At 42.5% G+C, this 12919-nt stretch overlaps 1 protein-coding gene across 1 annotated transcript in view; it reads left to right on the top strand.

The window, feature by feature from the left end:
• Positions 1-12919, top strand: part of MBD6 (methyl-CpG binding domain protein 6) — a 98915-nt gene that overhangs the window by 40574 nt on the left and 45422 nt on the right. Inside the window, exons 4-5 of the mRNA XM_040340914.1 lie at positions 2481-2583; positions 12369-12537. Coding sequence (XP_040196848.1) covers positions 2481-2583; positions 12369-12537 — 272 coding nt within the window. The remainder of the gene's footprint in view (positions 1-2480; positions 2584-12368; positions 12538-12919) is intronic.

Genomic DNA, 12919 nt, shown 5'->3' with positions numbered 1-12919 from the left:
AAACTGGCTTTGTCTCCTCCCCATTTCATGCTCTCAAATTTGCCTGTCTCCCTGCAAAGATGGACACATCTTCTTGCTGCTGTTGAGCAGCTCCTCTTGCAAGGGGATATCACCCCAGTTCCAAATTAGGAACGCTTACAGTTTGTCTGTTTGAACTTGTTCACCGCTATTAGCCAAATGGAGAAGTTCAGCCTAGCCTGGAACTAAAGACTCTCAACTTGTTCCTGTGGGTTCATAAAAGTTCTGCAGGGAATTGTCCATGTTGGTCATTGCATCCCTCCGATAATCAAGATGCTGCCTTGCACATTCTCTTCTTTCCTCTTCCTGCAATTTGCAATGGGTTATCAGCACTACTTATTTGTCACCCTTCTTTTCAGCCTTTCCATGGCCCCCTGGGTTTCCACCAAGGCACTTGCCCCAGTCCTAGCTCTACTCTGTTCTCAGATGATGTGGACCTGGACAATCTCTTGCTAAAGGATCAGTCCTCTCTATCTTTGTGCCAGTGTTCAGTAGACAGCGAAGACTCCACAGATTCCCAGTTATATTCTCAACTGTCAGAAGTCATTGTTAGAACTGGCTGGAGTACCTGGGCCTGATATTGGGTATGGCCCTGCTCAGGCTCTTGCTGCCCTTGGACAAACCCCTGTCCCTTTTGCTCTCCTTTTCAGGCTCTTTGGTCCTAGGGTTGAACCTTGTCCCTACAGAAGGGTCTTGTGCCTGATGGTATCCTCTTTTGAGGCACTGCTGTATGCAGTTTCACTCCAGACCATTGCAACTCAATATTCTGGCTGTGTGGAACAAATGGGATGTCCCTGCAGCTTGCTTTTTTTTTTTTCTAGCTAGCATCTGAAGGGCGCTGCAGATAACCCACAGTTATTATTACACCAAATTTATATTTATATAGCTCCAGCAGTTGCGCAATGTTTTACAAATAAATAAAGAATAAAGGGCTCATGGGTTATTTTGTGCCAACAATAGTAATGGTTACGTTTTCTCTATTAGAAATAAAAAACAGAAGTATGGCGCTAAGTGAGCAAGTGAATAGCGTATGGACATGGAAGGGTAAAATAGGCAATTCAAAATTTAATGTAACCAAAACATAAAGTCCAAAGTGAATAGTAAACATCAATGGAAGGTCCATTAAAGTGAAAGTGAACGGTCTTTCTTGGATAATCTGGGACGAATCTTGAAAATACAGTCAAAATGGTAAAGTGTTCACGCTTACTAGAGTATAGCACGTGGGTCAAACAGGCACTCTTGAGGGAATGTCCTCAAACAGGAGCTCCCACCACTGGAAAAACAGTAAGAAGTGTTCCACCCAAAGTTGAATGAGGACTGTCAGATATCCATGATGGACTCCAAAACATGCGATGAATCATATCAAATGGTGTGCATGAAAAACAAATGATGGTAGTGTGATACTGTTTGACATTTTATGGTAAAAAAGGGGTATACGCTTACAGCAGTTAGTATTCCTTTTGCTTCCTAATGTTCTTTTCTGTTTGTTTTATGTTTCAATGTTCTGTCTGATGCATATATTGTTACGGGTTTGTCAATGAAGCCCTCTATATACCTGTCTTGGAACTATGCAACTTGACAAACGTTTGTATTGTATCCTTGATTTTGCCTTAATAAAAACCTTTTGTGGGAAAAAAAAAAAAACAAGTTAGTAATTAAAATGGAGTATAGGCAACTATTCCAAGAGCATCACCCGACATGTTTCGTCCTCCTTTTTAACCATGAAATGTCAAAATGTATCACTATGTGTGGATCATTTGTTTTTCATGCACACCATTTGATGCGATTCATAGTATGTTTTGGAGTCCATCATGGATATCTGACAGTCCTCATTCAACTTTGGGTGAAACCCTTCTTACCGTTTTTCCAGTGGTGGGAGCTCTTGCTTGAGGTCATTCTCTCAAGAATGCCTGTTTGACCCACGTGCTATACGGTATATGTGCCCATCAAATCTAGTAAGCGTGAACACTTTACCATTTTGACTGTATTATGCAAGAAAGACTGTTCACTTTATTCTGAACTCTAATGGACCTTCCATAGATGTTTATTATTCACTTTGGACTTTTATGTTTTGGTTTTGTTCACCGTCCATTTTGAATTGCCTATTTTACCCTTTCAGGTCCACATGCTATCCACTTGCTCACTTAGCGCCACACTTTTATTTTTGATAATTTTTTTGCACTGTATGTCTAGTGACGTTTTTCTGCTTATTTTGTCTCTATGCACAGTTTTTTTTTTTTTTTACAAATTTGTCTCTATTACCTTCTTGATGATACCCGATATTTTGATATACAGTATGGTTGCATCTTGGAAATTATTTAATCTGGTAGAAAAATGCAGTCCTTAAAGATATGTAGTTTGGGCACTTTATAAGCATTTTGTTTACATTTTTAGTTGACCTATAGATGTAATATTACATTTGGCGTTTCGTTTGTTGATTTTAAAAATTATCTGTCCTATAGTCCAAGTGGTACAGTTCTTACCTCTATGGATCAGTTGAAGACCTACCTAGTAACGGATGGGACCTGTAAGTGTGGGTTGGAGTGTCCCCTTAACATCTACAAGGTGAGTGTTGTCAAATTTTCTCCATTACTCATTTTAGGTTTTACTGGAAACAGAATTGTAGTAAGAAAAGACAAATCTTGTTTCTTGTCCATTGAGGGAAATAGGAAATTGTATACTGTCAGGTTATACTTCTGCTACTGGAGGACTGGACTCTGGCAAAGGAAGAAAAATCCATGTGCCAACCCTGGATAACCCTCCTCTACCCATCGTGTATTTTTTTTTTTTTTATAGTGTCCTGATATGATGGATGCCTTTTCTTCAGCTTTGCTCTAGCTTTTTTCTTTGATTCTTCTATTTCTCTTCAATCAAGATTTCTTGCTTCATCGCTGCTTGAGCTGGTTTCTACATGCTAGCTATCAATACCGGCCTTTTCTTGCCATAAGCTTAATAATGGCATGCAATGCCAAGCTGCAGTTTCCAAAGTGAGCAAAATACTTTTTTTGTATTGAGAGGTATGGACTGCAGAGTGAGAAACATCATTTTACCCCTGTACAAATCATTAGTAAGACCTTATCTGGAATATGCAGTTCATCTTTGGGTACCAGTTCATAAAAAGGATATCAGGGAACTGGAGAAAGTGCAGAGGATGGCAACCAAACTGATGAGAGGCATTAAGGAGCTCAGCTATGAGGAAAGATTGGCTAAATGTATTCTCTCTTGAGAAGAGGAGATTAAAGTGGAATATGATCAACATGTACAAATACATAAGTGGTCCATATAATGAACTTTGGTGTTGAGTTATTCACTTTAAGGTCATAACTGAGGACAAGGGGCTTTACGTCTGGAGGAAAAGAGATTTCATCTCCAAATACAGAAAGGCTTCTTCACAGTAAGAGCTGTGAACATATGGAATAGACTCCCTCAAGAGGTGGCTCTGGCCAGCTCAGTAGATTGTTTTAAGAAAGGCCTGGATTCTTTCCTAGATGCACATAATATAACTAAATACTAATATTTATACAGTCATAGTCAAAAATATTGACACCCCTGCAACTGTCAGATAATGCACCACCTTGCCATAGAAAAATTGTTGCAATTTCAAATATTTAGGCATTCTCATGTTTATTTTTGTCTGTATTGGTATGGCACAAAGAAGTGAAGAAATAAAAAGCCACATCTGACACATTCCACACAAAGTTTCAAAAATGTAATGGACAAAATTATTGGCACCCTCAATTTAATATTTGATGGGCCACCCCTTGGAAAAAATAACTAAAATCAATCGCTTCCTGTAACCACCAAGGAGTTTCCTAAACCTCTTTACTGGAAAACAAATTTGCCAACTGCTTCAGGTCTCTCAGACTAGAATGGTCCCTTTTCCCAACTGCTGTTTTGAGATCTCTCCACAGGTGTTCTATGGAATTTAGGTCTGGACTCATTGCTGGCCAGTTCAGTACTCTCCAGCACTTTGTCTTAAACCATTTCTTAAACCATCATGTGTGTGATTTATATGTCAGTATTAGTAGGTAAAGTTGATCCAGAGAAATCCGATTGCCTCTTGGGTGATCAGGAAGGATTTTGTTTCCCCTGGTGAAGCAAATTGGATCATGCTTTTATTGTATTTGTTTTGCCTTTCTCTGGGATCAACTGTGGCTAGAGGATTATATACAGTGTCTTGCAAAAGTATTCACCCCCCCCCCCTGGCATTTTTCTTGTTTTGTTGCCTCACAACCTGGAGTTAACGTGGATTGAGGATTTGCATCATTTAATTTACAGAACATGCCCACAACTTTTGAAGATTTTTTTTGTATTTATTTTTTTATCGTGAAGCGAGCAACAAATGGGACAAAATAACAGAAAAAGTCAATGTGCATAACTATAAAGTTAATACTTTGTAGAGCCACCTTTTGCGGCTATCACAGCTCCAAGTCGCTTTGGATAATTCTCTATGGGCTTGCCACATCTTACCACTGGGATTTTTTCCCATTCCTCCTTGCACAACTGCTCCAGCTCCTTCAAATTGGATGGTTGGTGCGTCTTGCCACAGATTTTCTATTGGATTGAGGTCTGGGCTTTGACTAGGCCATTTCAACACATTTACACGTTTCCGCTTAAACCACTCAAGGGTTGCTTTAGCAGTGTGTTTGGGGTCATTGTCCTGCTGGACGGTGAACCTTCATCCTAGCCTCAAATCACACACAGAGTGGTACAGGTTTTGCTCAAGAATATCCCTGTATTTAGTATCATCCATCTTTCCCACAACTCTGACCAGTTTCCCAGTCCTGACTGCTGAAAAAAATCCCCACAGCATGATGCTGCCACTACCATCTTTCACTTTAGGGATGGTGTTCTTTATGTGATGTGTTGGATTGCACCAGACATTTAATTTTCTTTGATGGCCAAAAAGTAAAATTTTAGTCTCATCAGACCAGAGCATCTTCGGCCCCATACTCACGAGCAAACATGTCTGCTGAAACTGGCCCGCAGGCCAGTTTCAGCAGACATGTTTGGTCGTGTGTGGGCGCGAGCGGGCCGAATTCCAGCAAACATTTGCCCGCCGGGCCTTTTCCCAGCAGACAAATATTCCTGGACTTGTTTTAAAACAGCCCGCTGGAATTCAGCCCGCTCGGACATGTACGGTCGTCAGTACAGACCTACCGTACATGTCCAGGCGCCCGCCGTCCCTCGCATGCGTCGAATGACTTCGACGCATGCGTGGAAGCATTTTAAAGGCGGGCCGCGCACGTCGCCGCGTCATTGTCGCGGCGACACCGCGTCATCGACGCGGCGACACCGCGGACACGCCCCGCGTATTGTTTACGCGCGGACTTCTGTACGATGGTGTGTACAACCATCGTACAGAAGCCCTCTGGCAGACATGTATGGTGAAAACGGTCCGACGGACCGCTTTCACCATACATGTTTGTCCGTGTGTACCCGGCCTTCCACCATACATTTTGGGAGTCTCCCACATGCCTTTTCGCAAACTCAAAACGTGCCACTTTGTTTTTTTTTACTGAAAGTAATTACTTTCTTCTGGCCACTCTGCCATAAAGCCCAACTCTATGGAGCGTATGGCTTATTGTCATCCTATGTACAGATACTCCAGTCTCTGGTGTGGAACGCTGCAGCTCCTCCAGGGTTACCTTTGGACCTGTGTTGGAGAGACATGCGCAGTACATCTGTACTATATATACATATTTTCTAAAGGTGTTTTTTGTTTTTTTTAAAGAGTTGCAAGTGCAGAAAAATACCTATTTATCTGCCAGAAATCCAGTGAGTTCATACGTTGCGGTTTCAATGACACAGGCACTGAATTCCACTTTAAAACAGCTATGCTTCTCAAGTTAGTTTGTTAATAAAGTGTTCCCTACGAAGAGGATATTAAATGCTCTCCTTTTTCAGTGCTTGTGGCACTAATCTTTACTGTACCATAGAGAAATCAACAGTTGAAAAATCTGCATAATTCCACACTTCCAGGAAAAGCTGGCCATACACTAAGCAAACTACATTGCGTTCCTGATCAATTGGATGACATTTTCTTTGTAAGTGCCCCCCTGTCAACTTTCTCCCCCTGAGATCCTTTAGCTGAAAAATCATTAGCTGAACAGTGGCTGCATCCCACTGATGCAGATGCTGTTTCTGGTATTCTGACAGCTATTGAACTTGGCTTCTTAGAACACAACAACTGGCAAGGCATATTCATCCATCCACGCTGTATAGTGTGGATGGAAGAATCTGTTCGATCAGCCCTGAGGATGAACAGAAGAAATCTAACGGTGTATAGCCAGCATTATGGTGGTTACTTCCACCAGCCCAAATGTCACTAGAGGACACAGTAATGATATAGGGGTAGTCGGGCTAAACCAAAGCATGCAGATTCTTTAGCCAGTGGTTTCTCTTCACTGCAGTAGAGATGGGACAGTGTGGGCACTGGGAAAGGGGAGTATAAAATCTTTGCAGGGAACAATATTTAATATTTCCACATTGATTTTAGCAACAGTCCAACTATAAGTCACAAAATATGCAGATATAGGTAAGCAGAAAAAAATATATTAACTTGTTCTCTTATTCGTTTGTCTTTTACACATTGATTTTTTTTTTTATGAAATATAGACGGCAGTGATGCAAATGAGTGTCGCAAACAGAAAATTTCCCAGTACACACACACACACACACACACACACACACACACACACACAGTACAGTGTTTTTTTTTTTTTTTTTAAAGTACCGCCTACCATTTACTTTCTAAACGCACACAGTTTAACTTATATTGTCCCTTCTCTTTCTGCATATGAATGATGGCACTGTAATTACTTTAGTAAAATCTAAGTACCCTTTTCCTAATTAATATACAGCTGTCACATGACCCAGCTCTTTCCCAGCCTGTCTTTAGGAAAACATAAGCAGGAGGACTGCTCTCTGAGAGATTTACCCTCTATTTGTCATTTTTATCATTGAAAGACAAAACCAGAAGAAAATCACAAATTTTGAGTTGTCCCCAGAAAAGTATTAGAGGGGAAATCTTCCAATGGGGTCACTAGTTCTGATGACCTGGGGGTCTTCAAGGAATTCCCTTAATTTACAGAGATTTCCTCTCGCTTTCTGTCTGGCTTTGGTACAGGAAGTGAAGGGAAATCTCTGCAATGGAACACAGATGGCTAGAAAATTTGTCGGGGGTTATAATCCTCCATTGCTCTATTTAAAGTGAAAAAAAAGTTTATTAGTACTTTAACATCAATACACTGTTTAATGTTGTCGTATACATATATATATTTGAAATCAAATCTATTTAATATTTGTTGGCAATAACATTGTGTGGGCGGATTTCTGCTGGTCACAGGCTGTTGCGCCCCTCCAGTCTGTGTCTTTAGAATAAGAGGGAGGTGAAGCCTCCATCAATCTACACGTAATATCCCACCCCTTGTGTTTAGCTGGTTAGTGGGCATGGAGGGACAGAGTGGGCTGTAATTTTCCACTGTGTATACGCGCTCATGTGTGACTACAGTCACTTGGGCTGCTCAGATATGATGGGGAGGAAATGCTCAGCATAGAAACTTGCTGAAATCTGAGCATGTGAAGAGTTACCACCACAGCTGCAAAATCCCTAGCTGAATGGGGAAGGAATAAGGAGGAGATAGAGAACAGCTGAATCAACCAAGTTTTTTTTTTGCAGAATACAGAAAATGAATAAGTTATAAACGGCATGTAATACACCATTTATTGATAGTTTTTTTATGAGGTGGGTTTAGTGACACTTAAAGGAAGCCAGTTGTGGAGACTATGATTACGGTCCTTTATCTGAAAATTGTTGCTTGGCTGTTTTAAATACTTTAGGTCAGGGGTCTCCAAACCCTGGCCCACTTGTGTGTCTTGTCTGACCCGCAGCTCACCCAGACTTTGCCAACATAGCTTTGCGGATCTGCTGCCTTTTAAAAGCAGCTGCTGTTATCGGCAGTATGTCTGACAGGTCCTACAAACAAAGCTGCTCCCCCCCACACCCTCCAATGCTGCCGCTGTGCTGAGGATTGCCTGCTGGGACCGCCCATGTCCAACAAACAAATGTGCTGAAGACATGCACAGGAGACTCTGCTGAAGACATGCACAGGAGACTCTGCTGAAGACATGCACAGGAGACTCTGCTGAAGACATGCACAGGAGACTCTGCTGAAGACATGCACAGGAGACTCTGCTGAAGACATGCACAGGAGACTCTGCTGAAGACATGCACAGGAGACTCTGCTCTGCTGAAGACATGCACAGGAGACTCTGCTGAAGACATGCACAGGAGACTCTGCTGAAGACATGCACAGGAGACTCTGCTGAAGACATGCACAGGAGACTCTGCTGAAGACATGCACAGGAGACTCTGCTGAAGACATGCACAGGAGACTCTGCTGAAGACATGCACAGGAGACTCTGCTGAAGACATGCACAGGAGACTCTGCTGAAGACATGCACAGGAAACTCTGCTGAAGACATGCACAGGAGACTCTGCTGGGAACCCTCTCTGCTGATGATGGGAACCCTCTCTGCTGATGATGGGAACCCTCTCTGCTGATGATGGGAACCCTCTCTGCTGATGATGGGAACCCTCTCTGCTGATGATGGGGAGACTCTGATGGGGGACCCAATGTGCAAGGAGCCTCTGATGGGGGACCCAATGTGCAAGGAGCCTCTGATGGGGGACCCAATGTGCAAGGAGCCTCTGATGGGGGACCCAATGTGCAAGGAGCCTCTGATGGGGGACCCAATGTGCAAGGAGCCTCTGATGGGGGACCCAATGTGCAAGGAGACTCTGATGGGGGACACAGATGTGCAAAAACGATCCATGTAAAATATATTTATTAAAATTTTATTGATAACTGATTTTTTTTGTCCCCCGAATACTTGTAAAATCTATAATGTGGCCCTCATGTTGAGAAGTTTGGAGATCCCTGCTTTAGGTCACAGAACCAAAGCAAACTTACAGCAATTGGCGTCTATTTGCACACTTGGGGCATATGACTCTGATAAAAGGGGCCATGGATTAGTGTGATAGCCAGGCAGTCAGCATTTTCAGAAGTAGAGGTCAGCAGTGGTAGCTTCTATACTTTCCTCAACTTAAAAATGTAATTAATATCTAATATTGGCTTAGTCTCTTCATTGCTACCCTTAGAGCCGGTTCACACTGGGGCGATCCGACTTCCAGCGCGACTTCCAGAGGCGATTCCGACACGACTTGAATGTGACCCACAGGGCGACCTGAGGCGATCTGGGGCGATTTATAAATCGCCTCCAGGACAGGGAATGTCAGAAATGGCCAATCAGAGCTACTAAGCTCTTCTGACATCATTCTTCTTCCTGTTTGATTTCTTCTTCCCTGTTCCCTGTTTTCCTGTGTCTAAAATGCTCTCTGTGCGTTACTATAGATCAGGGATCTATTGTTGTTGGGGGATATGTTGTTCCTGCCAGGGATCTAGTTTTGTCAAGGATCTATTGTTGTTCTCATGTGAACTTGTGTTCCCATCAGGGATCTATTGTTGTTGGGGGATCTGTTGTTCCTGCCAGGGATCTAGTTTTGTCAAAGATCTATTGTTGTTCTCATGTGAACTTGTGTTCCGATCAGGGATCTAGTTTTGTCAAGGATCTATTGTTGTTCTCAAGTGAACTTGTGTTCCTTTCAGGGATCTATTGTTGTTGGGGGATCTTTTGTTCATGCTATTGAGCTAATGTTGTCAATGATCTATTGTTGTTCTCATGTGAACTTGTGTTTCCATCAGGGATCTATTGTTGTTGGGGGATCTGTTGTTCCTGCCAGGGATCTACTGTTGTCAAGGATCTATTGTTGTTCTCATGTGAACTTGTGTTCCCATCAGGGATCTATTGTTGTTGGGGGATCTGTTGTTCCTGCCAGGGATCTAGTTTTGTCAAAGATCTATTGTTGTTCTCATGTGAACTTGTGTTCCGATCAGGGATCTAGTGTTGTCAAGGATCTATTGTTGTTCTCATGTGAACTTGTGTTCCGATCAGGGATCTATTGTTGTTGAGGGATCTGTTGTTCCTGCCAGGGATCTAGTGTTGTCAAGGATCTATTGTTGTTCTCATGTGAACTTGTGTTCCGATCAGGGATCTATTGTTGTTGGGGGATCTGTTGTTCCTGCCAGGGATCTAGTTTTGTCAAAGATCTATTGTTGTTCTCATGTGAACTTGTGTTCCGATCAGGGATCTATTGTTGTTGAGGGATCTGTTGTTCCTGCCAGGGATCTAGTGTTGTCAATGATCTATTGTTGTTCTCATGTGAACTTGTGTTCCGATCAGGGATCTATTGTTGTTGGGGGATCTGTTGTTCCTGCCAGGGATCTAGTTTTGTCAAAGATCTATTGTTGTTCTCATGTGAACTTGTGTTCCGATCAGGGATCTAGTGTTGTCAAGGATCTATTGTTGTTCTCATGTGAACTTGTGTTCCGATCAGGGATCTATTGTTGTTGAGGGATCTGTTGTTCCTGCCAGGGATCTAGTGTTGTCAAGGATCTATTGTTGTTCTCATGTGAACTTGTGTTCCGATCAGGGATCTATTGTTGTTGGGGGATCTGTTGTTCCTGCCAGGGATCTAGTTTTGTCAAAGATCTATTGTTGTTCTCATGTGAACTTGTGTTCCGATCAGGGATCTATTGTTGTTGGGGGATCTGTTGTTCCTGCCAGGGATCTAGTTTTGTCAAAGATCTATTGTTGTTCTCATGTGAACTTGTGTTCCGATCAGGGATCTATTGTTGTTGAGGGATCTGTTGTTCCTGCCAGGGATCTAGTGTTGTCAATGATCTATTGTTGTTCTCATGTGAACTTGTTTTCCGATCAGGGATCTATTGTTGTTGGGGGATCTGTTGTTCCTGCCAGGGATCTAGTTTTGTCAAAGATCTATTGTTCTCATGTGAACTTGTGTTCCGATCAGGGATCTAGTGTTGTCAAGAATCTATTGTTGTTCTCATGTGAACTTGTGTTCCGATCAGGGATCTATTGTTGTTGAGGGATCTGTTGTTCCTGCCAGGGATCTAGTGTTGTCAAGGATCTATTGTTGTTCTCAAGTGAACTTGTGTTCCTTTCAGGGATCTATTGTTGTTGGGGGATCTTTTGTTCATGCTATTGAGCTAATGTTGTCAATGATCTATTGTTGTTCTCATGTGAACTTGTGTTCCCATCAGGGATCTATTGTTGTTGGGGGATCTGTTGTTCCTGCCAGGGATCTAGTGTTGTCAATGATCTTTCTGTTGTTCTCATGTGAACTTGTTTTCCGATCAGGGATCTATTGTTTTTGGGGGACCTAATTGTTCCTGCCAGGGATCTAGTGTTGTCAAGGATCTATTGTTGTTATCATGTGAACTAGTGTTCCGATCAGGGATCTATTGTTGTTCTCATGTGAACTAGTGTTCCGATCAGGGATCTATTGTTGTTCTTGTCATTTGAAGTAGTGTTCCTCTTAGGGATCTACTTTTTTGGGGAATCTATGGTTCCTGTCTGCATCTACTATTGCCAGCATGGGATATACTGTTCCTGCCAGGGGATCTATTGATGCCGGTGTGCTCTATTGTTGCTGTCTTCAAGAGGGAGTTCATGCCGCCATTCTCTGTGCAAACAAGTGGCATGTATGGAACTACAACCAGCATGCCTAGGCAAGGAAAATAGACATATAATAAAAAGGTTAAACTTACTTTTGGCAGTGCGGTCGGTCTCAGACAATATGCCCCAATCCTCAAAGGTCAGGCGAGAAATGTCCAGCCAGGCATTGTCCCTCTTCATTTGGTCCTTGTAAAAGGGGTCCCTCTTGTTGTAGAGGCATGGTCTCTCTTTTACCAGCCTTATAAGGGACTCATTATCCACGGCCTCTTTCCTAACTCTGGCAGCCATGCTGCAAACAGAGACAACGTACTAAGAAAGTGAAAGTAATCCGTGCCAAGAAGGTGGGGGCTGCCTGGGGACAGGGGAGTACCTGGTGGCTTCTGGGTAAATTTCTCTCTGTTTCTGGCAAAATCGCCTCACTATGAACAGGGATCAGACTTGAAAGCTACTTCCATTGAAATCAATGGGTAGGAATCGCCTACAAGTCGGATTGAAGTCGTACAGGAACTTCTTTTGAAGTCGGATCGCCTTGAGTAGTGTGTATTAACACCACTCCCATTCACTTGCATTGTTTTTCTTGACAGCACGACTTGGAACGACTTGAGGCGATTTCAAGTCGGATCACAAATCGCCCCAGTGTGAACCGGCTCTATCGTTTTGTTTTCACTTATATAGAACTAATATTTATAACTTATTCATTGCATTAGTTAGGTTGCAGAAACTCAGTGACTTTTTTTTATTACCCACAGGTTTTTAACTTTGATCCTAGAGCAGTGGTGAAGAGGCGCAGCGCAGAAGACGTAAAAGCTGAAGAGGACATGACCAAACTCTGCAATCATCGTAGGAAAATTGTGGCCCTTGCTACTTTGTACAAGAGCATTGAAAGTACTCCCCTTGCACTACAAAATCAAGCTGCTGGTGTGTATTTCTTATGTTTCTATCAACTTGTCTTCCGGCTTTTATTGAAAACATGAAATTACGTGAAAACCATTCACACATTCAGATTTGTCCTAGCCATCATCTGCATCATGGAGGAAATCTCTTCCAAACCGCAGTGTAGCTCTGACTGCAGCTACTATTTATAGAAGCCAATTTCAGAAACAAAGTCAATCCATAGTGGCTGTTCATCCGCCACCAACAGGGCCGCCATCAGGGGGGTACAGGCAGTACACCTGTAAAGGGCCCTGAGGCCCCCAGGGCCCGAGATGGCAACCCCCCCACCTTTATTTATATATATATATATATATATATATATATATATATAATTTTTTTTTTTTTTTTTAGAGGTCCCCAGGGGCCC

The sequence above is a fragment of the Rana temporaria genome, chromosome 2 (genome assembly GCF_905171775.1).
Source record: "Rana temporaria chromosome 2, aRanTem1.1, whole genome shotgun sequence".
Taxonomy (NCBI): domain Eukaryota; kingdom Metazoa; phylum Chordata; class Amphibia; order Anura; family Ranidae; genus Rana; species Rana temporaria.
The sequence above is the reverse complement of the archived record's forward strand: the minus strand, read 5'-3'. Positions and strand labels throughout refer to the sequence as shown.